The following is a 27,704-nucleotide window of genomic DNA, read 5'->3' as shown; positions in this document are numbered from 1 at the left end:
AAACCTGTTTTAATCTAGTGGTTAGTGAGGAAGAATAACCCTGTTCTAATGTAGTGGTTAGTGATGAAGAAATAACCCTGTTGTAATCTAGTGGTTAGTGATGAAGAAATAACTGTTCTAATCTGTTAGTGATGAAGAAATAACCCTGTTCTAATCTAGCGGTTAGTGAGGAAGAATAACCCTGTTCTAATCTGTTAGTGAGGAAGAATAACCCTGTTCTAATCTAGTGGTTAGTGATGAAGAAATAACCCTGTTCTAATGTGTTAGTGATGAAGAAATAACCCTGTTCTAATCTGTTAGTGAGGAAGAATAACCCTGTTCTAATCTAGTGGTTAGTGATGAAGAAATAACCCTGTTCTAATCTAGTGGTTAGTGATGAAGAAAAAACCCTGTTCTCATCTGTTAGTGATGAAGAAATAACCCTGTTCTAATCTAGCAGTTAGTGAGGAAGAATAACCCTGTTCTAATCTGTTAGTGAGGAAGAATAACCCTGTTCTAATCTAGTGGTTAGTGATGAAGAAATAACCCTGTTCTAATGTGTTAGTGATGAAGAAATAACCCTGTTCTAATCTAGTGGTTAGTGATGAAGAAATAACCCTGTTCTAATCTGTTTGTGAGGAAGAAATAACCCTGTTCTAATCTGTTAGTTATGAAGAAATAACCCTGTTCTAATCTGTTAGTGAGGAAGAATAACCCTGTTCTAATCTAGTGGTTAGTGATGAAGAAATAACCCTGTTCTAATGTGTTAGTGATGAAGAAATAACCCTGTTCTAATCTAGTGGTTAGTGATGAAGAAATAACCCTGTTCTAATCTAGTGGTTAGTGATGAAGAAATAACGCTGTTCTAATCTGTTTGTGAGGAAGAAATAACCCTGTTCTAATCTGTTAGTGATGAAGAAATAACCCTGTTCTAATCTGTTAGTGAGGAAGAAATAACCCTGTTCTAATCTAGTGGTTAGTGATGAAGAAATAACCCTGTTCTAATCTGGTGGTTAGTGATGAAGAAATAACCCTGTTCTAATCTGTTTGTGATGAAGAAATAACCCTGTTCTAATCTAGTGGTTAGTGATGAAGAAATAACCCTGTTCTAATCTAGTGGTTAGTGAGGAAGAAATAACCCTGTTCTAATCTGTTAGTGATGAAGAACAACCCTGTTCTAATCTAGTGGTTAGTGATGAGGAACAACCCTGTTCTAATCTAGTGGTTAGTGAGGAAGAATAACCCTGTTCTAATCTAGTGGTTAGTGATGAAGAAATAACCCTGTTCTAATCTGTTAGTGAGGAAGAACAACCCTGTTCTAATCTAGTGGTTAGTGATGAGGAACAACCCTGTTCTAATCTAGTGGTTAGTGATGAGGAACAACCCTGTTCTAATCTAGTGGTTAGTGAGGAAGAATAACCCTGTTCTAATCTAGTGGTTAGTGATGAAGAAATAACCCTGTTCTAATCTGTTAGTGAGGAAGAACAACCCTGTTCTAATCTGTTAGTGAGGAAGAAATAACCCTGTTCTAATCTGTTAGTGAGGAAGAATAAACCTGTTCTAATCTAGTGGTTAGTGAGGAAGAATAACCCTGTTGTAATCTAGTGGTTAGTGATGAAGAAATAACTGTTCTAATCTGTTAGTGATGAAGAAATAACCCTGTTCTAATCTCGTGGTTAGTGAGGAAGAATAACCCTGTTATAATCTGTTAGTGAGGAAGAAATACCCCTGTTCTAATCTGTTAGTGAGGAAGAATAACCCTGTTCTAATATAGTGGTTAGTGATGAAGAAATAACCCTGTTCTAATGTGTTAGCGATGAAGAAATAACCCTGTTCTAATCTAGTGGTTAGTGATGAAGAAATAACCCTGTTCTAATCTAGTGGTTAGTGATGAAGAAATAACCCTGTTCTAATCTGTTAGTGATGAAGAAATAACCCTGTTCTAATCTGTTAGTGAAGAAGAAATAACCCCATTCTAATCTGTTAGTGAGGAAGAATAACCCTGTTCTAATCTAGTGGTTAGTGATGAAGAAATAACCCTGTTCTAATCTAGTGGTTAGTGATGAAGAAATAACCCTGTTCTAGCCCTGTGTTCCAGTGTGTCTGGGGGAGTTTGCAACCTCTTGTTAGGTGTATTGACAATGTCAAGACACATAAATGGCTTACATTATTGATATCAAAGTCTTCAAACGTCAGTCTGATGTCATCAGGCTGGTTTAAGGGGAACTAAAACCGCATCCTCAGTTACCAGGCACCTTTTGGGTTTATAGATCACTTGAAATCAGTAATAAAAAGTTATATGTCTTGATTGAAATTGTATAAATTAAAATCCTTGATAAATACTGAGTTTGTGTGTCTGGAGCTACTAACTATGTAGCATAATAATAATGTAGCCTGATAGGAATAACCGCACAGGAATGCAATTGGCCTATGAAGCACATGTTGCTCCATTCAGAACCAGCGGCATTTTGGAGTCCTTTAGAAGTACACTGATAGATGACAGGCATAACGCGCCTCGCTGACCCCAGATGAGCTGTTTAGCTCTCTCATACATTATCAAATGTGTTTTTAATTGATCTAAAATGCTGTAGTACAAAACGCATGAATGTTTCTTTGAATCAGTCGAATCCAGTCTAGTGGCGCAGAGTGTGAATCCTGTGCGACCTTGTAATCCCGCGTCCGCTAAAGATCACTTTGACGTTCCACTACTAAACAGAACAGCTCCCCCGCCTGTGTTTGTAGGACCACCTTCTCGGTTTCGTCACATCATGCCTTCATATATGAAGGGTTCGAACAAGGTTGAACTAAATTAGAGTAACAGGAGGCAGCGGAGAGAACCCGAAAGCAGAGCAGCAGAATCATGAAGGCACTGAGTGTCCTACACCGGGCTGCGAACACCCTGCTCAGCCATCCCGGGGACCGGGGAAATCTACTGACAAGGTGTGGGATAAGCGGCGCCTCGACGTTAAATAACAAGGTAGTGTTGTTACGTTACAGTCTCGTCATTAAGCAGTACTTGGTTGATACAATGTATCGATATAATAACGTTATAGCGGTGTAATGATGCAGGATCGTTTTGGGGTTTCGAAGTGTTTAATTCAACTGGCCTCTGAATAGATCTGTGGTCTGTAGGTTACAATACCTAAACGTTTGCAGCAGCCAACAAGACCGAGAGAAAAAACCCCAGTATTCTCTATGCATGAACTGTTTATGAATAGCTTGAATATTTACATTGACTGCCCCCCTCTTGTTTTTACACTGCTGCTACTCGCTGTTTACTATCGATGCATAGTCACTTCACCTCGACCTACTAACTACCTTCTACTAACCTGTACCCTTGCACATTGACTTTGTACGGGTACCCCCTGGATATAGCCTCGTTATTGTTATTTTATTGGGTTTTCTTTTCATTTGATTTTTTACTTTAGTTTATTTAATATATATTTTCTTAACTCTATTTCTTGAACCGCATTGTTGGTTAATTAAGGGCTTGTAAGTAAGCATTTCACGGTAAGTATTCGACGCATGTTGTAGTATTCGGAGCATTTGACAAATACAAATTAATTTGATTTGATTGGTCGGGTATTTTTATTTTACCTTTATTTAACTAGGCAAGTCAGTTAAGAACAAATTCTTATTTACAATGACTGCCTACCGGTGAACAGTGGGTTAACTGCCTTGTTCAGGGGCAGAACGACAGATTTGTACCTTGTCAGCTCGTGGATTCGAGTAAAGGGGGCTTTACTGTTCTTAGGTTGTGGGATGACTTTTGCTTCCCTCCAAGCCTGGGGCCACACACTTTCTAGTAGGCTTAAATTGAAAATATGGCAAATAGAAGTGACATTATTGTCTGCTATTATCCTCAGTAATTTTCCATCCAAGTTGTCAGACCCGGGTGGCTTGTCATTGTTGATAGACAACAATACTTTTTTCACTTCTTCCACACTCACTTTAGGGAATTCAAAATTACAATGCTTGTCTTTCATAATTTGGTCAGATATTCTTGAGGTGTAGTGTCAGCGTTTGTTGCTGGCATGTCATGCCTAAATTTGCTAATCTTGCCAATTAAAAAATCATTAAAGACTTTGGCAATATACCTCACCACACCACTACATATCCACAGCACCTCACCACACCACTACATATCCACAGCACACCACCACACCACTATATATCCACAGTACACCACCACACCACTACATATCCACAGCACCTCACCACACCACTACATATCCACAGTACACCACCACACCAGTACATATCCACAGTACACCACCACAGCACTACATATCCACAGTACACCACCACACCACTACATATCCACAGTACACCACTACATATCCACAGTACACCACCACACCACTACATATCCACAGCACACCACCACACCACTACATATCCACAGCACACCAGTACACCACTACATATCCACAGCACACCACCACACCACTACATATCCACAGTACACCACCACAGCACTACATATCCACAGTACACCACCACACCACTACATATCCACAGTACACCACCACACCACTACATATCCACAGTACACCACTACATATCCACAGTACACCACCACACCACTACATATCCACAGCACACCACCACACCACTACATATCCACAGTACACCACTACACCACTACATATCCACAGTACCCCACCACACCACTACATATCCAAACCACTACATATCCACAGTACCTCACCACACCACTACATATCCACATCACCACACCACTACATATACTACACAGTACCTCGACTGTGGATATATAGTGATGAGGTACTGTGGATATGTAGTGGTGTGGTGAGGTACTGCGGATATGTAGTGGTATGGTGATGTAGATATGTAGTGCTGTGGTGATGTAGATATGTAGTGGTGTGTTGCTATGGATATGTAGTGGTGTGGTGAGGTACTGTGGATATATAGTGGTGTGGTGATGTACTGTGAATATGTAGTGGTGTGGTGATGTAGATATGTAGTGGCGTGGTGCTGTGGATATGTAGTGGTGTGGTGCTGTGGATATGTAGTGGTGTGGTGAGGTACTGTGGATATATAGTGGTGAGGTACTGTGCATATGTAGTGGTGTGGTGATGTAGATATGTACTGGTGAGGTACTGTGGATATATAGTGGTGTGGTGATGTGGATATGTAGTGGTGTGGTGGTGTACTGTGGATATGTAGTGGTGTGCTGTGGATATGTAGTGGTGTGGTGGTGTACTGTAGATATGTAGTGGTGTGGTGGTGTACTGTGGATATGTAGTGGTGTGGTGGTGTACTGTGGATATGTAGTGGTGTGGTGGTGTACTGTGGATATGTAGTGGTGTACTGTGGATATGTAGTGGTGTGGTGATGTACTGTAGATATGTAGTGGTGTGGTGGTGTACTGTGGATATGTAGTGGTGTGGTGGTGTACTGTGGATATGTAGTGGTGTGGTGCTGTGGATATGTAGTGGTGTGGTGATGTACTGTGGATATGTAGTGGTGTGGTGCTGTGGATATGTAGTGGTGTGGTGCTGTGGATATGTAGTGGTGTGGATATGTAGTGGTGTGGTGAGGTACTATGGATATGTAGTGGTGTGGTGCTGTGGATATGTAGTGGTGTGGTGATCTAGATATGTAGTGGTGAGGTACTGTGGATATATAGTTGTGTGGTGCTGTGGATATGTAGTGATCTGGTGAGGTACTGTGGATATATAGTAGTGTGGTGATGTACTGTGGATATGTAGTGGTGTGGTACTGTGGATATGTAGTGGTGTGGTGATGTGGATATGCAGTGGTGTGGTGGTGTACTGTGGATATGTAATGGTGTGGTGCTGTGGATATGTAGTGGTGTGGATATGTAGTGGTGTGGTGAGGTACTGTGGATATGTAGTGGTGTGGTGCTGTGGATATGTAGTGGTGAGGTACTGTGGATATGTAGTGGTGTGGTGCTGTGGATATGTAGTGGTGTGGTGATGTGGATATGTAGTGGTGAGGTACTGTGGATATGTAGTGGTGAGGTACTGTGGATATGTAGTGGTGTGGTGCTGTGGATATGTAGTGGTGTGGTGAGGTACTGTGGATATGTATTGGTGAGGTACTGTGCATATGTAGTGGCGTGGTGATGTAGATATGTAGTGATCTAGATATGTAGTGGTGAGGTACTGTGGATATATAGTTGTGTGGTGCTGTGGATATGTAGTGGTGTGGTGGTGTACTGTGGATATGTAGTGATCTGGTGAGGTACTGTGGATATATAGTAGTGTGGTGATATACTGTGGATATGTAGTGGTGTGGTACTGTGGATATGTAGTGGTGTGGTGATGTGGATATGTAGTGGTGTGGTGATGTACTGTGGATATGTAGTGGTGTGGTACTGTGGATATGTAGTGGTGAGGTACTGTGGATATGTAGTGGTGTGGTGATGTGGATATGTAGTGGTGTGGTGATGTACTGTGGATATGTAGTGGTGTGGTACTGTGGATATGTAGTGGTGAGGTACTGTGGATATGTAGTGGTGAGGTACTGTGGATATGTAGTGGTGTGGTGAGGTACTGTGGATATGTAGTGGTGTGGTGCTGTGGATATGTAGTGGTGTGGTGATGTTCTGTGGATATGTAGTGGTGTGGTGGTGTGCTGTGGATATGCAGTTGTGTGGTGATGTACTGTGGATATGTAGTGCTGTGGATATGTAGTGGTGTAGTGATGTGGATATGTAGTGGTGTGGTGAGGTACTATGGATATGTAGTGGTGTGGTGATGTAGATATGTAGTGGTGTGGTGAGGTACTATGGATATGTAGTGGTGTGGTGATGTAGATATGTAGTGGTGAGGTACTATGGATATATAGTGATGTGGTGAGGTACCGTGGATATATAGTGGTGTGGTGATGTACTGTAGATATGTAGTGGTGTGGTGATGTACTGTGGATATGTAGTGGTGTGGTGATGTACTGTAGATATGTAGTGGTGTGGTGATGTGGATATGTAGTGGTGTGGTGGTGTACTGTGGATATGTAGTGGTGTGGTGATGTGGATATGTAGTGGTGTTTTGATGTACTGTAGATATGTTGTGGTGTGGTGATGTACTGTAGATATGTAGTGGTGTGATGGTGTACTGTAAATATGTATTGGTGTGTTGATGTACTGTGGATATATAGTGGTGTTTTGATGTACTGTAGATATGTAGTGGTGTGATGGTGTACTGTGGATATGTAGTGGTGTTTTGATGTACTGTAGATATGTTGTGGTGTGGTGATGTACTGTAGATATGTAGTGGTGTGGTGGTGTACTGTAGATATGTATTGGTGTGTTGATGTACTGTGGATATATAGTGGTGTGGTGATGTACTGTGGATATATAGTGGTGTGGTGATGTACTGTAGATATGTAGTGGTGTGGTGATGTGGATATTTAGTGGTGAGGTACTGTGGATATGTAGTGGTGAGGTACTGTGGATATGTAGTGGTGTGGTGAGGTGCTGTGGATATGTCGTGGTGAGGTACTGTGGATATGTAGTGGTGTGGTGATGTAGATATGTAGTGGTGTGGTGATGTGGATATGTAGTGGTGAGGTACTGTGGATATGTAGTGGTGAGGTACTGTGGATATGTAGTGGTGAGGTACTGTAGATATGTAGTGGTGTGGTGAGGTGCTGTGGATATGTCGTGGTGAGGTACTGTGGATATGTAGTGGTGAAGTACTGTGGATATGTAGTGGTGTGGTGAGGTGCTGTGGATATGTCGTGGTGAGGTACTGTGGATATGTAGTGGTGTGGTGAGGTGCTGTGGATATGTCGTGGTGAGGTACTGTGGATATGTAGTGGTGTGGTGAGGTGCTGCCTGCCTCCTTCTTTATGTTAATTGCTTGATCATTCTGGCTTTTATATAGTTTCTATATTTTGAGGAATTTCAGCCTAATCCATATTCTTGTTATGAAATACATTGTTGAGTCAGGGTGGCTGATGTTTGTCAGGGTGGAATGTGTGTGTGTGTGTGTGTGTGTATATCAGTGGATCTTAACTGAGAGACAAGTGCTCCCCTGGGAAAGAGGACGGATGTTAGTTCTTAATAATCCTCAAGTGTGTGAAACAGATTGAGATAGAGGGGAAACCATTCTTATCAAAACACTGACAAACAGACACAAAGCCACCGGGGCTTCATGGCTAATGTGGGAATTGGGATGATGCTGGTTATACAACTGGGACGATGCTGGTTTATACAACTGGGACAATGCTGGTTTATACAACTGGGACGATGCTGGTTTATACAACTGGGATGATGCTGGTTTCTCCACTGTGCAATCCGGTTTCTGAGCTGGTCACGGGTGCACCTCAGCCACGCTCAAGGTACTAAACGATATCATAACCGCCATCGATAACAGACAGTACTGTGCAGCCGTCTTCATCGACCTGGCCAAGGCTTTCGACTCTGTCAATCACCGTATTCTTATTGGCAGACTCAATAGCCTTGGTCTCTCAAATGACTGCCTCGCCTGGTTCACCAACTAAAATCGGAGGGCCTGTTGTCCAGACCTCTGGCAGTCTCTTTGGGGGTACCACAGTGTTCAATTCTCGGGCCGACTCTTTTCTTTGTATATATCAACGACGTCGCTCTTGCTGCGGGTGATTCCCTGATCCACCTCTACACAGACGATACCATTCTGTACACATCTGGCCCTTCTTTGGACACTGTGTAAATAAACCTCCAAACGAGCTTCAATGCCATACAACACTCCTTCCGTTGCCTCCAACTGCTCTTAAACGCTAGCAAAACCAAATGCATGCTTTTCAACTGTTCGCTGCCTGCACCTGCCCACCCGACTAGCATCACTACTCTGGACGGCTCTGACCTAGAATACGTGGACAACTACAAATACCTAGGTGTCTGGCTAGACTGTAAACTCTCCTTCCAGACTCATATCACACATCCCCAATCCAAATTCAAATCTAGAATTGGCTTTCTATTTCGCAACAAAGCCTCCTTCTCTCACGCCGCCAAACTTACCCTAGTAAATCTGACTATCCTACCGATCCTCGACTTCCGTGATGTCATCTACAAAATAGCTTCCAATACTCTACTCAGCAAATTGGATGCAGTCTATCACAGTGCCATCCGTTTTGTTACCAAAGCGCCTTATACCACCCACCACTGCGACCTGTATGGCCGTCGGCTGGCCCTCGCTACATATTCGTCGCCAGACCCACTGGCTCCAGGTCATCTACAAGTCTATGCTAGGTAAAGCTCCGCCTTATCTCAGCTCACTGGTCACGATAACAACACCCACCCGTAGCACGCACACCAGCAGGTATATCTGTCACGTTCTGACCTTAGTTCCTTTGTTTTGTCTTTGTTTAGTATGGTTAGCACGTGAGTTGGGGTGGGCAGTCTATGCTTGTTTTTCTATGTTGGTTTCTGTGTTCGGCCTAGGATGGTTCTCAATCAGAGGCAGGTGTCGTTAGTTGTCTCTGATTAAGAATCATACTTAGGTAGCCTTTTTTCCACCTGTGTTTTGTGGGTGTTTGTCTTCCGTGTCAGTGTTTGTCGCCACACGGGACTGTTTCGTTGATGCACGTTATTTTGTTTTGTTCCAGTGTTCTGTTGTTTTTATTAAACATTATGGACACTTACAACGCTGCGTTTTGGTCCTCCGATCCTTCTCGCTACTCCTCCTCCTCAGAAGAGGACGAGGTTCATTACAATATCTCACTGGTCATCCCCAAAGCCAACACCTACTTTGGCCGCCTTTCCTTCCAGTTCTCTGCTGCCAGTGACTGGAACGAATTGCAAAAATCGCTGAAGCTGGAGACTTACATTTCCCTCCCTAACTTTAAACATCAGCTATCTGAGCAGCTAACCGATCGCTGCAGCTGTACATAGTCCATCTGTAAATAGCCCACCCAATCTACCTACCTCATCCCCATATTGTTTTTATTTACTTTGCTGCTCTTTTACACAACAGTATCACTTCTTACACACCATCATCTGCTCATCTATCACTCCAGTGTTAATCTGCTAAATTGTAATTACTTTGCTACTATGGCCTATTTATTGCCATACCTCCTCATGCCATTTGCACACACTGTATATAGACTTTCTTTTTTTTCTATTGTGTCATTGACTGCACGCTTGTTTATTCCATGTGTAACTCTGTGTTGTTGTTTCTGTCGCACTGCTTTGCTTTATCTTGGCTGGGTCACAGTTGTAAATGAGAACTTGTTCTCAGATAGCTTACCTGGTTAAATAAAGGTGAAATAATAATAAATAAATAAAATAAAGCTGGGTTGATACTGGTTTATAAAGCTGGGTTGATACTGGTTTACAAAGCTGGGACGATGCTGGTTTATAAAGCTGGGACGATGCTGGTTTATAAAGCTGGGATGATGCTGGTTTATAATGCTGGGATGATGCTGGTTTATACAACTAGGACGATGCTGGTTTATAAAGCTGGGATGATGCTGGTTTATAAAGCTAGGATGATGCTGGTTTATAAAGCTGGGATGATGCTGGTTTATAAAGCTGGGATGATGCTGGTTTATAAAGCTGTAAAACATTGTTTAGTATTATGCTCTGAGAATGCTCTATTATTCTTTGCAGTGCAGGTTAGAGGTTAGGGTGGGTCTGTCTGTGTCTGTTTGGGTCTGTCTGGGTCCGTTTGCATCTGTCTGGTTCTGTTTGGGTCTGTCTGGGTCTGTTTGGGTCTGTCTGGGTCTGTTTGGGTCTGTCTGGGTCTGTTTGATTTGGTTGTGCAGATCAGGACCAGATCTTGCCATTTTGCTGTGATGCCATGCATGGATGGTTTGTGTGTGACAACACCTGAAATGTAAAATGTAAATGAATCCAAACTAAAAAACAACAACTGAAATGTAAAGACTAAATAAATCCAAACTACAAAACAACAACTGAAATGTAAAGAATGGTTGTACAGTATTTGTCACATGGTTTGTCCAATGCCTTTCTCAGAAGTGTCAATGATCCTCCTGTGCTCTAGATCCAGCCAGGGTTCGGTCTGCTGTTTGACATCGATGGGGTGCTGGTCCGGGGGAAGACTCCTATTCCATCTGCTAAAAAGGCCTTCCAGAAGTTGGTGGACTCCAGAGGACAGTTCTTGGTTCCTGTGGTGTTCGTCACCAACGCTGGAAACTGTCTACGTCAGAAGAAGGCTGATCAACTGTCTCAAATACTGGGAGTGTCTGTGAGTCCAAACCTAACCCTACCCTCTGACCCCTAACCCTGGGAGTGCCTGTAAGTCCAACCCTAACTTTAACCTCTGACCCCTAACCATGGGAGTCCAACCCAAACCTATGACCCCTAACCTTAACCTCTGAATACTAACCCTGGGAGTCCAACCCAAACCCTAACCTCTGACCCCTAACCCTATTCCTGGGAGTCCAACCCTAACCCAAACCTCTGACCCCTAACCCTAACCTCTGACTACTAACCCTGGGAGTCCAACCCTAACCTTAACCCTAACCTTTGACTACTAACCCTGGGAGTCCAACCCTAACCTTTGACCCCTAACCCTAACCTCTGACTACTAACCCTGGGAGTCCAACCCTAACCTTAACCTTAACCTCTGACTACTAACCCTGGGAGTCCAACCCTGGGAGTCCAACCTCTAACCCTGGGAGTCTAACCCTAACTCTGGAAGTCTAACCCTGGGAGTCCAACCCTGGGAGTCCAACCTCTAACCCTGGGTGTCTAACCTCTAACCTTCGGAGTCTAACCCTGGGAGTCCAACACTGGGAGTCTAACCCCTAACCCTGGGAGTCCAACCTCTAACCCTGGGTATCTAACCCCTAACTCTGGGAGTCTAACCCTGTAAATCTAACCCCTAACCCTGGGAGTCTAACCCTAACCCTGGGAGTCTAACCCTGGGAGTCTAACCCAAACCCCTGGGAGTCTAACCCCTAACCCCTGCGAGTCTAACCCCTAACCCTGGGAGTCTAACCCTGGGAGTCTAACCCAAACCCCTGGGAGTCTAACCCTGGGAGTCTAACCCCTAACCCTGGGAGTCTAACCCTGGGAGTCTAACCCTGGGCGTCTAACCCCTAACCCTGGGAGTCTAACCCCTAACCCCTGGGACTCTAACCCTGGGAGTCTAACACCTAATCCTGGGCGTCTAACCCTGGGAGTCTAACCCTGGGAGTCTAACCCCTAACCCCTGGGAGTCTAACCCTGGGAGTCTAACCCTAACCCTGGGAGTCTAACCCTGGGAGTATAACCCTGCGAGTCTAACCCCTAACCCCTGGGAGTCTAACCCAAAGCCCTGGGAGTCTAACCCTGGGAGTCTAACCCCTAACCCCTGGGACTCTAACCCTGGGAGTCTAACCCCTAATCCTGGGCGTCTAACCCTGGGAGTCTAACCCCTAACCCCTGGGAGTCCAACCTCTAACCCTGGGATTCTAACCCCTAACTCTGGGAGTCTAACCCTGTAAATCTAACCCCTAACCCTGGGAGTCTAACCCTAACCCTGGGAGTCTAACCCTGGGAGTCTAACCCAAACCCCTGGGAGTCTAACCCCTAACCCCTGCGAGTCTAACCCCTAACCCTGGGAGTCTAACCCTGGGAGTCTAACCCAAACCCCTGGGAGTCTAACCCTGGGAGTCTAACCCCTAACCCTGGGAGTCTAACCCTGGGAGTCTAACCCTGGGCGTCTAACCCCTAACCCTGGGAGTCTAACCCCTAACCCCTGGGACTCTAACCCTGGGAGTCTAACACCTAATCCTGGGCGTCTAACCCTGGGAGTCTAACCCCTAACCCCTGGGAGTCTAACCCTGGGAGTCTAACCCTAACCCTGGGAGTCTAACCCTAACCCTGGGAGTCTAACCCTGGGAGTATAACCCTGTGAGTCTAACCCCTAACCCCTGGGAGTCTAACCCAAAGCCCTGGGAGTCTAACCCTGGGAGTCTAACCCCTAACCCCTGGGACTCTAACCCTGGGAGTCTAACCCCTAATCCTGGGCGTCTAACCCTGGGAGTCTAACCCCTAACCCCTGGGAGTCTATCCCTGGGAGTCTAACCCTAACCTTGGGAGTCTAACCCTGCGAGTCTAACCCCTAACCCCTGGGAGTCTAACCCAAAGCCCTGGGAGTCTAACCCTGGGAGTCTAACCCTGTGAGTCTAACCCCTAACCCCTGGGAGTCTAACCCAAAGCACTGGGAGTCTAACCCCTTAACCCTGGGAGTCCAACCCTGGGAGTCTAACCCTGGGAGTTCAACCCTAGGAGTTCAACCCTAGGAGTTCAACCTCTAACCTTGGGAGTCTAACCTCTAACCGTGGGAGTCTAACCCCTAACCCTGGGAGTCTAACCCTGCGAGTCTAACCCCTAACCCCTGGGAGTCTAACCCAAAGCCCTGGGAGTCTAACCGTGGGAGTCTAACCCTGTGAGTCTAACCCCTAACCCCTGGGAGTCTAACCCAAAGCACTGGGAGTCTAACCCCTTAACCCTGGGAGTCCAACCCTGGGAGTCTAACCCTGGGAGTTCAACCCTAGGAGTTCAACCCTAGGAGTTCAACCTCTAACCTTGGGAGTCTAACCTCTAACCGTGGGAGTCTAACCCCTAACCCTGGGAGTCTAACCCTGGGTGTCCAACCCCTAACCCTGGGAGTCTAACCCTGGGAGTCTAACCCTAACCCTGGGAGTCTAACCCTGGGAGTATAACCCTGCGAGTCTAACCCCTAACCCCTGGGAGTCTAACCCAAAGCCCTGGGAGTCTAACCCTGGGAGTCTAACCCCTAACCCCTGGGACTCTAACCCTGGGAGTCTAACCCCTAATCCTGGGCGTCTAACCCTGGGAGTCTAACCCCTAACCCCTGGGAGTCTATCCCTGGGAGTCTAACCCTAACCCTGGGAGTCTAACCCTGCGAGTCTAACCCCTAACCCCTGGGAGTCTAACCCAAAGCCCTGGGAGTCTAACCCTGGGAGTCTAACCCTGTGAGTCTAACCCCTAACCCCTGGGAGTCTAACCCAAAGCACTGGGAGTCTAATTTAGCCCCTTAACCCTGGGAGCCCAACCCTGGGAGTCTAACCCTGGGAGTTCAACCCTAGGAGTTCAACCCTAGGAGTTCAACCTCTAACCTTGGGAGTCTAACCTCTAACCGTGGGAGTCTAACCCCTAACCCTGGGAGTCTAACCCTGCGAGTCTAACCCCTAACCCCTGGGAGTCTAACCCAAAGCCCTGGGAGTCTAACCCTGGGAGTCTAACCCTGTGAGTCTAACCCCTAACCCCTGGGAGTCTAACCCAAAGCACTGGGAGTCTAACCCCTTAACCCTGGGAGTCCAACCCTGGGAGTCTAACCCTGGGAGTTCAACCCTAGGAGTTCAACCCTAGGAGTTCAACCTCTAACCTTGGGAGTCTAACCTCTAACCGTGGGAGTCTAACCCCTAACCCTGGGAGTCTAACCCTGGGTGTCCAACCCCTAACCCTGGGAGTCTAACCCTAACCCCTGGGAGTCTAACCCCTAACCCCGGGAATCTAACCCCTTACCCTGGGCGTCTAACCCCTAACCCTGGGAGTCTAACCCCTAACCCCTGGGACTCTAACCCTGGGAGTCTAACACCTAATCCTGGGCGTCTAACCCTGGGAGTCTAACCCTGGGAGTCTAACCCCTAACCCCTGGGAGTCTAACCCTGGGAGTCTAACCCTAACCCTGGGAGTCTAACCCTGGGAGTATAACCCTGCGAGTCTAACCCCTAACCCCTGGGAGTCTAACCCAAAGCCCTGGGAGTCTAACCCCTAACCCCTGGGACTCTAACCCTGGGAGTCTAACCCCTAATCCTGGGCGTCTAACCCTGGGAGTCTAACCCCTAACCCCTGGGAGTCCAACCTCTAACCCTGGGATTCTAACCCCTAACTCTGGGAGTCTAACCCTGTAAATCTAACCCCTAACCCTGGGAGTCTAACCCTAACCCTGGGAGTCTAACCCTGGGAGTCTAACCCAAACCCCTGGGAGTCTAACCCCTAACCCCTGCGAGTCTAACCCCTAACCCTGGGAGTCTAACCCTGGGAGTCTAACCCAAACCCCTGGGAGTCTAACCCTGGGAGTCTAACCCCTAACCCTGGGAGTCTAACCCTGGGAGTCTAACCCTGGGCGTCTAACCCCTAACCCTGGGAGTCTAACCCCTAACCCCTGGGACTCTAACCCTGGGAGTCTAACACCTAATCCTGGGCGTCTAACCCTGGGAGTCTAACCCCTAACCCCTGGGAGTCTAACCCTGGGAGTCTAACCCTAACCCTGGGAGTCTAACCCTGGGAGTATAACCCTGCGAGTCTAACCCCTAACCCCTGGGAGTCTAACCCAAAGCCCTGGGAGTCTAACCCCTAACCCCTGGGACTCTAACCCTGGGAGTCTAACCCCTAATCCTGGGCGTCTAACCCTGGGAGTCTAACCCCTAACCCCTGGGAGTCCAACCTCTAACCCTGGGATTCTAACCCCTAACTCTGGGAGTCTAACCCTGTAAATCTAACCCCTAACCCTGGGAGTCTAACCCTAACCCTGGGAGTCTAACCCTGGGAGTCTAACCCAAACCCCTGGGAGTCTAACCCCTAACCCCTGCGAGTCTAACCCCTAACCCTGGGAGTCTAACCCTGGGAGTCTAACCCAAACCCCTGGGAGTCTAACCCTGGGAGTCTAACCCCTAACCCTGGGAGTCTAACCCTGGGAGTCTAACCCTGGGCGTCTAACCCCTAACCCTGGGAGTCTAACCCCTAACCCCTGGGACTCTAACCCTGGGAGTCTAACACCTAATCCTGGGCGTCTAACCCTGGGAGTCTAACCCCTAACCCCTGGGAGTCTAACCCTGGGAGTCTAACCCTAACCCTGGGAGTCTAACCCTGGGAGTATAACCCTGCGAGTCTAACCCCTAACCCCTGGGAGTCTAACCCAAAGCCCTGGGAGTCTAACCCCTAACCCCTGGGACTCTAACCCTGGGAGTCTAACCCCTAATCCTGGGCGTCTAACCCTGGGAGTCTAACCCCTAACCCCTGGGAGTCTATCCCTGGGAGTCTAACCCTAACCCTGGGAGTCTAACCCTGCGAGTCTAACCCCTAACCCCTGGGAGTCTAACCCAAAGCACTGGGAGTCTAACCCCTTAACCCTGGGAGTCCAACCCTGGGAGTCTAACCCTGGGAGTTCAACCCTAGGAGTTCAACCCTAGGAGTTCAACCTCTAACCTTGGGAGTCTAACCTCTAACCGTGGGAGTCTAACCCCTAACCCTGGGAGTCTAACCCTGGGTGTCCAACCCCTAACCCTGGGAGTCTAACCCTGGGAGTCTAACCCTAACCCCCGGGAATCTAACCCCTAACCCTGGGAATCTAACGCTTTACCCTGGGAGTCTAACCCCTTACCCTGGGAGTCTAACCCCTTACCCTGGGAGTCTAACCCTAACCCTGGGAGTCTAACCCTAACCCTGGGAGTCTAACCCCTAACACCGGGAATCTAACCCCATACCCTGGGAGTCTAACCCTAACCCTGGGAGTCTAACCCCTAACCCCGGGAATCTAACCCCAACCCAGGGAGTTTAACCCTAACCTTGGGAGTCTAACCCTAACCCTGGGAGTCTAACCCTGGGTGTCCAACCCCTAACCCTGGGAGTCTAACCCTAACCCCTGGGAGTCTAACCCCTAACCCCGGGAATCTAACCCCTTACCCTGGGAGTCTAACCCCTTACCCTGGGAGTCTAACCCCTTACCCTGGGAGTCTAACCCCTTACCCTGGGAGTCTAACCCTAACCCCGGGAATCTAACCCTAACCCAGGGAGTTTAACCCTAACCTTGGGAGTCTAACCTCTGACCCTTGGAGTCCAAACCTAACCCCGGGGGTCTAACCCCTAACCCTGGGATTCCAACCCTAACCTTGGGAGTCTAACCTCTGACCCTTGGAGTTCAACCCTAACCCCTAACCTTGGGAGTCTAACCTCTAACCCTGGGAGTCTAACCCCTAATCCTGGGAGTCTAACCCTGGGTGTCCAACCCCTAACCCTGGGAGTCTAACCCTAACCCCTGGGAGTCTAACCCCTAACCCCGGGAATCTAACCCCTTACCCTGGGAGTCTAACCCCTTACCTTGGGAGTCTAACCCCTTACCCTGGGAGTCTAACCCTAAGCCCTGGGAGTCTAACCCCTAACCCTGGGAGTCTAACCCCTAACACCGGGAATCTAACCCCATACCCTGGGAGTCTAACCCTACCCCTGGGAGTCTAACCCCGGGAATCTAACCCTAACCCAGGGAGTTTAACCCTAACCTTGGGAGTCTAACCCTAACCCTGGGAGTCTAACCCTGGGTGTCCAACCCCTAACCCTGGGAGTCTAACCCTGGGAGTCTAACCCTAACCCCGGGAATCTAACCCCTTACCCTGGGAGTCTAACCCCTTACCCTGGGAGTCTAACCCCTTACCCTGGGAGTCTAACCCTAACTCTGGGAGTCTAACCCTAACTCTGGGAGTCTAACCCAAACCCTGGGAGTCTAACCCTAACCCAGGGAGTTTAACCCTAACCTTGGGAGTCTAACCTCTGACCCTTGGAGTCCAACCCTAACCCTGGGGGTCTAACCCCTAACCCTGGGATTCTAACCCTAACCTTGGGAGTCTAACCTTAAACCTGGCCCTGGGAGTATCTGCAAGCCAGGCTCATGTTTCATGTCTCTTACAGCAAGCTAATTCACCTGGAGGTCAGAACTGAGAAGTGCAAATAACATTCATGTAAAACTGTCTGGATGTTGACATAGTGTCTGTCACCTGACTTAGAATCACTATCATTAACATGCAATGATCTGTCACCTGACCTAAAATCATTATCATTAACATGCAATTATGTCACCTGATCTACAATCATTATCATTAACATGCAATTATGTTATCTGATCTACAATCATTATCATTCTCACTTTATACTGAAGGTGGTTTCAGGCTGTGGTTTCAGGCTGTGGTTTTAGGCAGCAGCCACTCCAGTAGACTGCAACAGTCACTCTGTTTGATTACTTTGTATCTGTGTTGTGTCTTTCTCTTGTAGATCTCCCAGGACCAGGTGATGCTGTCTCACAGTCCTCTCAGGATGTTCACGAAGTACCATGAGAAATGTGTTCTGGTGTCAGGACAAGGACCTGTACTGGATATCGCTAACAAGTATCTGTCTAATCACTTCTAACTCTGCTGTTTCACTGTGCTATCATCACCAGATGTATATAGTTACTCAGCCAGTGTGAGTAGCTTCGACATTTAAAACATCAATCAAAGCCTTTAGTCTTTCTTAGAGGGGTAGTTCTATGTTGATCAGTGAGATCACATGGCTGTACAACTGGTTGTGTTTTGTAACCCTGGTTCATTTGCTCCCCATACATTCAAGGTCTCTGTGATTACTGGGTGACAGCCTGGCAGGTCCAGGGACAGTAAAGAGAGCTTATACAATAATAGTTCTCTGTGAACTGGGGTGGGGGGGGCATTTTAGGTGAAGCCAACAACATTTTGTGCACCGATGATTATGATAAGAACAGATGATGTTGTAGTTCAGTTAAAGGTTTGGCCTACTGCTTCAGCCTGGGGGCTAGCAAACCTAAACAGCATCGTCAGCCATGCTGATGATCAGACCATTTCTAGCACAGAGAATACATAACGGTCTTTGATATAGTATAAACTGTGGAAATTCCACTGAGTATACAAAACATTAAGAGTATTCCATGACATAGACTGACCAGGCGAATCCAAGTGAAAGCTATGATCCCTTATTGATGTCAATTGTTAAATCCACTGCAATCAGTGTTAATGAAGGGGAGGAGATAGGAAAAATAAGGACTTTCAAGCCTTGAGACATGGATTGTGTATGTGTGCCATTCAGAGGATGAATGGGCAAGATAAAACATTTAAGTGCCTTTGAACGGTTTGTGTCAAGAACTGCAAGGTTGCTGGGTTTTTCACATCCATGTGTATCAAGAATTGTCCACCACCCAAAGGACATCCAGCCGATTTGATACAACTGTTGGAAGCATTGGAGTCAACATGGGTCAGCATCCCTGTGGACTGCTTTCAATACCTTGTAGAGTCCATGCCCCTACGAATTGAGGCTGTTCTGAGGGCAAAAGAGGGTGGGGTACCAGTAAATATTATGAAAGTGTTCCTAATGTTGGGCTCCCAAGTGGCGCAGTGGTCTAAGGCACTGCATCTTAGTGCAAGATGTGTCACTACAATCCCTGGTTCGAATCCAGGCTGTATCACATCTGGCCCTGATTGGGAGTCCAATAGAATTTGTTTCTTAACTGACTTGCCTACTTAAATAAATGTTTTAGTGTTATAGATGTTACCATGTTGATCCTTAACGTTCCTCCAGTCTGGGCTTCCAGAATGTGGTGAGCATCGACATGTTGAGAGAATACTTCCCCCTGCTGGATATGGTGGACCACAACAGACGACCCAAACTACCAGTAGGAACACGCACGCATGCACGCCTGCACGCACAGTGGTGCTGTTGGACAGGAAAAAACATTCATGCAACCTCATTGGATCATGGTGGCCATATTGTTTGAGCTAGAGTCCTGGAAGATGTTGTGTTTAAAAACATGGGTACATGCACTACAGTTCAATAGTTTGGGTCACTTAGAAATGTCTTTGTTTTCCATGCAAATATACATGAAATTAGTTGCAAAATGAATAGGAAATATAGTCAAGATGTTGACAAGGTTCTAAATAATGATTTTTAATTGAAATAATAAGTGTCCTTCAAACTTTGCTTTCGTCAAAGAATCCTCCATTTGCAGCAATTACAGCCTTGCAGACCTTTGGCATTCTAGTTGTCAATTTGTTGAGGTAATCGGAAGAGAGTTTACCCTATGCTTCCTGAAGCACCTCCCACAAGTTGGATTGGCTTGATGGGCACTTCTTACCATACGGTCAAGCTGCTCCCACAACAGCTCAATAGGGTTGAGATCCGGTGACTGTGCTGGCCACTCCATTATAGACAGAATACCAGCGGACTGCTTCTTCCCTAAATACTTCTTGCATGGTTTGGAGCTGTGCTTTGGGTCATTGTCCTGTTGTAGGAGGAAATTGGCTCCAATTAAGCGCCGTCCACAGGGTATGGCATGGAGTTGCAAAATGGAGTAATAGACTTCCTTCTTCAAGATCACTTTTACCCTTTACTTATCTCCCACTTTACCACCACCAAAGCACCCCCAGACCATCACATTGCCTCCACCTCCACCAGACCATCACATTGGCTCCACCAGAACATCACATTGCCTCCACCTCCACCAGACCATCACATTGCCTCCACCAAACCATCACATTGCCTCCACCTCCACCAGAACATCACATTGCCTCCACCAGACCATCACATTGCCTCCACCTCCACCAGACCATCACATTGCCTCCACCAGACCATCACATTGCCTCCCTCCACCTCCACCAGACCATCACATTGCCTCCACCAGACCATCACATTGCCTCCCTCCACCTCCACCAGACCATCACATTGCCTGCCTCCCTCCACCTCCACCAGACCATCACATTGCCTCCCTCCACCTCCACCAGACCATCACATTGCCTCCACCTCCACCAGACCATCACAATGCATCCGCCTCCACCTCCACCAGACCATCACACTGCCTCCACCATGCTTGACAGATGGCATCAAGCACTCCTCCAGCATCTTCATTTTTTCTGCGTCTCTCGACGCAGTTCTTCTTTGTGATCCGAACACCTCAAATTTAGATTTGTTTGTCCATAACACTTTTTTTCCAATCTTCGTCTGTTCAGTGTCTGTGTTCTTTTTCCCATCTTAATCTTTTTGTACTTTTATTGGCCAGTCTGGCTTTTTCTTTGCAACTCTGCCTGTACTTGTCCTCTTGCTCAGTTGTGCACCGGTGCCTCCCTCTTTCTATTCTGGTTAGGGCCAGTTTGTGCTGTTCTGTGAAGGGAGAGATCTTCAGTTTCTCTCATGGAATAGCCTTCATTTCTCAGAACAAGAATAGACTGACGAGTTTCAGAAGAAAGTACTTTGTTTCTGGCCATTTTGAGCCTATAATCGAACCCACAGATGCTGATGCTCCAGATACTCAGCTAGTCTAAAGAAGGCCAGTTTTATTGCTTCTTTAATCAGGACAACAGTTTTCAGCTGTGCTAACATAATTGCAAAATGGTTTTCTAATGCTCAATTAGCCTTTTAAAATTATAAACTTGGATTAGCTAACACAACGTGCCATTGGAACACAGGAGTGATGGTTGCTGATAATGGTCCTCTGTACACCTATGTAGATATTCCATTCAAAATAAGCCGTTTCCAGCTACAATAGTCATTTACAACATTAACAATGTCTACACTGCATTTTTGATCACTTTGATGTTATTTTAATGGACAAAAAATATGCTTTTCTTTCAAAAACAAGGACATTTCTAAGTGACCCCAAACTTTTGAACTGTAGCGTACATTTTTTCAACAACAGGTTATGGTCAATAATATCAAAGGCTGCACTGAAATCTAACAGTACAGCTCCCACAATCTTCTTATTATCAATTTCTTTCAACCAATCATCAGTCATTTGTGTCAGTGCAGTACATGTTGTGTGCCTATCTCTACAAGCGTGCTGAAAGTCTGTTGTTAATTTGTTTATAGAGAAATAGCATTGTATTTGATCAAACACCATTTTTTTCAACAGTTTGCTAAGAGCTGGCAGCCAGCTGATAGGTCTGCTGTTAGAACTAATAAAGGCCACTATACCACTCTTGGGTTGCGGAATTACTTTGTCTTCCCTCCAGGCCTGAGGACAAAGACTTTCCTCTAGGCTCAGATTAAAGATATGACAGATAGGAGTGGCTATAGAGTCAGCTACCATCCTCAGTAGCTTTCCATCTATGTTGATAATGCCAGGATGTTTGTCATTATTGATCGATAACAATCATTTTTCCACCTCTCCCACACTAACTTTACAAAATTCAAACTTGCAATGCTTTTATTTATTTTTTTACGCATGAGTACAATGGCTCACTTCGTTGTTGGGATTTCCTGCCTAAGTTTGCCCACTTTGCCAATTAAGTAATCATTAAAATAATTGGCAACATCAAATGGTTTCGCGATGAATACTCCATCTGATTTGATGAAAAATTTAGTTGGATGTGTCTTTCTGCTCATAATTTAATTTAAAGTACTAAAGTAGAGATCTTGGCATCAAAATACAGTTTCTATTTTTGTTTGTTTAGTAACATAATTTCTCAAATTGCAATAAGTCAGCCAGTCAAATGTGCAGCCAGACTTATTAGCCACTCCTTTTGCTACAACTCTTTCAACAATTCCTCATCAAACCATGGATTTTTAACAGGTCTCAGTCCGTTTCTTAGCAGGTGCATGTTTATCAATAATTGGAAGAAGCAACTGAATGCTCCTTATTAAATCACATCAGACCAACAAATATTTTGAACATCATTCACGTAAGAGTCACAGTAAAGTATTTTGTATGATATCTCATACACAATTTTAGTCCCATCTTTTGGAACTTTGGCTTTCCTGCTTTATTGTGATCACTGCATTCAATGGGTACGGATACAGCACACACATCCTTGGGTCGCTCATATTTTCAGTTCTCTGCAGCTAGCAACTGGAATGAGCTGCAACAAAGTGGACAGTTTAATCTCAATCTCTTCATTCAAAGACTCAATCATGGACACTCTTACTGATAGTTGTGCGTGTTATATTGTTGTCTCTAGCTTCTTGCCCTTTGTGCTGTTGTCTGTGCCCAATAATCTTGTACCCTGTTTTAAGTTGCTACCATGTTGTGCTGCTGCCATGTGGTGTTGCTACCATGCTGTGTTGTTGTCTTAGGTCTTTCTTTATGCAGTGTTGTTTCTCTTGTCGTGATGTGTGTTTTGTCCTTTATTTTAATCTTAATCTCAGTCCCTGCCCCTGCAGGAGGTCTTTCGCCTTTTGGTAGGCCGTCATTGTAAATAAGAATTTGTTCTTAACTGACTCGCCTAGTTAAATAAAGGTTAAATTAATAAAAAATACAGCTTTAGAACAAAGTTCTACAGTATTAGTAAAAATGTGATCAATACATCTGGAGGATCTTGTTCCTGTAGTGTTTGTAAACACCCTGGTAGGTTGATTAATAACCTGAACCAGATTACAGGCACTGGATACAGTGAGAAGCTTCCTCTTGAGCGGACAGCTTGATGAAAACCAGTCAACATTCAGGTCCCCAAGAAAGTAGACTTCTCTGTTTACATCACATACACTATCAAACATTTCACACATATTATTTAGATACTGACTGTTAGCACCTGGTGGCCTGTAGCAGCACCCCAAAAGAAAAGGCGTTAGATGTGCCAGGTGAACCTGCTACCACAACACTCCAATAACACTTGACATAAGATGTTCTCGAAGCATTACAGGGATATGGCTCTGAATATATATAGCAACACCTCCCCCATAAGCATTTCTGTCTCTTCTATAGATGTTATATCCTTGTATTGCTACTGCTGTATTATACAATTAAATATCTAAGTGAGTCAGAAATGGATAATATATTAATGTTATCTGATGATAGCAAGTTATTGAATTCATTAATCTTATTTCTAAGGCTACATATGTTAATATGAGCTATTTTCTTTCCTGTTTAGCTTATCAGAGATAAACATAATATGGAAAAGAGGAAACAAAGCAAGAGGAAAAAAAGATGCAGTCCATGAATCAGTTGGTGTGTATAAGTGTGTGTGTGCTGCGGGGTTGAAGCTACGAACCCATAGGTTCTCTTACCCCTAACATGCTTTTGGGAGGGAGGGTGGAAAATAAGCATTTCACTGTAAGGTCTACATCTGTTGTATTCGGTACTAAACTAAAACACTAAGCTGTTTTCTTGTTGTTGTAAGAACTGCTTGTAGAACTATTTTTGTTTGTTTAAAAGATCCTTAAGCTGTGATAGAGAGACAATCAATCAAATGTATTTATAAAGCCCTTTTTACATCAGGAGATGTCACAAAGTGCTATACAGAAACCCAGCCTAAACCCCAAACAGCAAGCAATGAAGATGTAGAAGCACGGTGACTAGGAAAAACTCCCTAGAAAGGCAGGAACCCAGGAAGAAACCTAGAGAGAAACCAGGCTCTGAGGGGTGGCCAGTCCTCATCTGGCTGTGCCGGGTGGAGATTATAAGAGTACATGGCCATTTAAGGCCATATTGTTCTTCATGATGTTCAAACAGTACCTCAACAGTACTCCCGCCTGCTTTGGTCTTTGTTATGCATAGGTTACGCTGTCACTTCCAGACAGGGCAGGTTGCAGGGATCTAGAAAGCCACAAGTCGGGACAATCTGCGGTCCCAGCCACAATGGCTAACCACGTCACGGGCTGCGTTCAAGCGCTCAAGAAAACCCAGCTAGCTTAATAGGCAGCTAGCTAGCAGCTAGGCCAAATCATATCAAATTGTATTTGTCACATGCGCAGAACACCACAGATGTAGGTAGACCTTACAATGAAATGCTTACTTACAAGCCCTTAACCAACAATGCAGAAAATACCTAAAAAAAAGTAAGAGATAAGAATAACAAATAATTAACGAGCAACAGTAAATAACAATAGCTATATACAGGGGGCACAGGTACAGAGTCAATGTGGAGGCTATATACAGGGGTTACCGGTACAGAGTCAATGTGCGGGGGCACTGGGGCCCCCAAACAGCTCCTCAGATCCGGCCTTGGGATCTGTCCTGGACTGGACAGATAGTAACAGTCCCAGCAACTGATGCCAACCACGTCACAGGATCCAAAATCAAAAGGTAGCTAGCTAGAAACCAAACTTTTTCAATAGACTTTCAAAACTTTCTAAAACAACAAACCGAGCTCTCCCTCGTTCCGTGTTCAACAGGAAGTGAAGAAGACATTTAAAGTAGTCAACATCATTACAAATGGTCCAAAATAGATCAAAGGACTATTGCATGATCGGTTGATGTTGAGTTGTGATATTTGGCAAGTGTGGTAAGGAGTACAGAAGTAGCTCATCCTAGGGTGATGTGTCCAATTTGTCCAGATGGTGACATTATGATGCGATTGTGTGTGTGTGTGTGTGTGTTTGACTATGTGCGTTTACAGTATGTATGTGAAAGTTTTCATAGCGAAACACTATCAAAACTCCTGATGCACCTTTTCAGGTAGTACTAACACTTTTGCCATCATACAACAACTTCTCAACTCACTTCAACATTTCCCAACAATGAACAACAGTACCTAGCTTGAACCCTGGCAACAGTGCTCGCTGCTTTAATTATTGTAGGGTTTGCAAAGCAAAAGCCCCCACTTAAATCTTCAACATAATTCTCACTTTTTATTGTTATTAATGGGACGTACGAAGCAAACGTCACATTCTAAACCTTTGTTGTACTTCTTTTGATTCTTCTTCTGCACGCTACTCCTCTCACACTGCTACAAATACCATTCACACTTTAAAACGTCTTTCTTGTTGGCCATCTTCATTCACTTTAATGTGGCTAATAATTGTGACGTCATCACTTCCAACTTCCATCCACTGTAAATGCAACAATGCAACTTTTGACATAAATCAGCTACTTTGACAAAAACGTACACAAAGAGTTAAAGGTTGTGACATCTTCTTCTACTTCTCTGCTATTCAAATCTGGAATAATAACAGAATGATCTGGTACCAATCAAACGTTACAGCTGTTTAAGTGACCTCAACATTTTCTGTAACTTTTTCTGAGTGTAGTTATTTGTGTTGAAATATGTGATCTAACACAATCCAAAGTAATAAGGTTGATAGTGTAGTCTATCAAAGTAATCATACCGATTATTTTACAACATTTAAGTTTGACTATATTTAACTCTTGGCTTAAGTAAAACATTTTAAACTTCTTCATCTACCACAAAAATACATGTAAAGAGTTGAAGCAAGTCCCATCAAATGTTTCATAATGGAAAATTACCATCTAGTTATTGTTAGGTGGGACTTGCGAAGCAAAAGTTCATACTTTAAATCTTTGTCTTATTTTTCTGCATGCTACTCCTCTTACACCGTTTAAGCTAGAAACACCATTCAAACTATAAAATAGTGTGTTTGCATACAACTTTAAAAAAAATATATTTATACTTTTTAAACTATACATTTTTTGGTCTTTCTTTTTGTCCATCTTTATTCATTTTAATGGAACTTTTTTCAACATTCTAAAGCTCCCCGTTGTGACATCAACATTTCCAACATTCACTGTAACTTTTGAAACATCAGATACTTTGACCACTTTGCAATCAACTTAGGCAAAAGGTTAAAGCATATGAAATCTTCCTCTACTTTTCTGCTTTTCAAACCTGAAATAATAACAGAATTATCTGGTACCGATCAAATGCTACAGCTGTTTAAGTAACTGCATCAACAACATTTTCTCTAACTTTTTATAAACAACTTAACATTTGACCACTTACCCAACAAGTTAGACAAAAAGTTAGAGAGTGTGGCATCTTCGTCTACTGCTATGCTATTCAAATGTTTGCAGAACAAAAATATCCGCTACGGATCTAACTATACAGCAGTTTTAGTAAATATATGAACACTTTTTTTCCAACTTGTTCCAAACAACACTCCCCCCAAAAGTCAGCCAGAAACTTAGAGCGTATGGAATCTTCCTCTACTTCTCTGCTTTCCAAATCTGGCTTTGAACAAAAATATCTTCTACCAATAAAAAGTTAGTTGTTTGTAGGAGTTTAGAGTGATGAAAAAAGAAGCTAGCTAACGTCAGCTCTCTCATAACATGTCATTGAGCAGCTCAAACGAAGTCATTGCTATGGATACCGATGCATTTAAATGGAAAAATGTGCATTAAATAATTCACAAACAATAATTATTGAACTGTTCAAGCTAGGGACACCAAACAAACGTTCACATGTTCAGGCTATGCTAACTTCAAATTCTCAAAAACTTTGATCAACTATAACTATATTAAAATTGCATAAAATAACCCACTACGAGTAACACTTGAATCATTCAAGCTAGAAACACCAAACCAATTGTCACATGTTCAGGCTATCCTAACATAAAATTATTTAAAACTTGTATCAACTACAACTATATAAATGAGCATAAAATAACCCACCAACAGTAACTCTTGAACCATTCAAGCAAGAGACACCAGACCAACTTTCACTTGCTCAGGCTATCATATCCTATCAATTAATCAAGCTAACAAGCTTCACAGGCTAGCAAGCACACCACATTTTCTACAGGAAATGTACTTTTCTAGTTATTGGTGAAGAAAATAAAAAATCCCATGAGATGAAAATGTCAGGAATGTTCAGATTAGCAACATAATAAAGGTCCAATGGCCACACCCTCTCATGCAATACTCAATTTATCTAAATTGAGTCACTATAATGGGCACATGTTTATCTCTCTTGATCTGTTTGACTCAGAGTGATAAAATATGTCACACACTCAGGGAGGTGAGTCAAGCTAACCTGTAGAAAATTGTTGAGTTTGGCAGCATGGTGGCGCTGTTGGACAGGAAGAAACATTCATGCAAGCTCATTGGTTCATAGTGGCCATGTCGTTTAAAGACGTGCATCCATAAATGCTATATACCAAATTTGGTTCCAATCGGTTAAGCAGTTCAGGAGAAGTCGACATTTAAAAATAGTAAAAAATACATCAAAGTTATATTGCATGATCTGGTTGATTTAGAGTTCTGATATTTTCCAAGTGTGGTCAGGAGTACAGAAGCATCTCATCCTAAGGCGATGTGTCCTGATGGTGGCACAGTGGACCC

The 27,704-nt window shown here is 44.6% G+C and overlaps 1 protein-coding gene across 1 annotated transcript in view; it reads left to right on the top strand.

Annotated features, from left to right (window-relative positions):
* Positions 1–2,500: 2,500 nt before the first annotated feature.
* Positions 2,501–27,704, top strand: part of zgc:77375 (uncharacterized protein LOC402927 homolog) — a 35,816-nt gene continuing 10,612 nt past the window's right edge. The window contains exons 1-4 of the mRNA XM_024407331.2: positions 2,501–2,956; positions 10,953–11,156; positions 17,972–18,084; positions 19,283–19,376. Coding sequence (XP_024263099.1) covers positions 2,840–2,956; positions 10,953–11,156; positions 17,972–18,084; positions 19,283–19,376 — 528 coding nt within the window. The 5' untranslated portion in view covers positions 2,501–2,839. The remainder of the gene's footprint in view (positions 2,957–10,952; positions 11,157–17,971; positions 18,085–19,282; positions 19,377–27,704) is intronic.

The sequence above is a fragment of the Oncorhynchus tshawytscha genome, linkage group LG25 (assembly GCF_018296145.1).
Source record: "Oncorhynchus tshawytscha isolate Ot180627B linkage group LG25, Otsh_v2.0, whole genome shotgun sequence".
NCBI classification, from domain to species: domain Eukaryota; kingdom Metazoa; phylum Chordata; class Actinopteri; order Salmoniformes; family Salmonidae; genus Oncorhynchus; species Oncorhynchus tshawytscha.
This window is presented reverse-complemented; position numbering and strand designations above follow the sequence as displayed.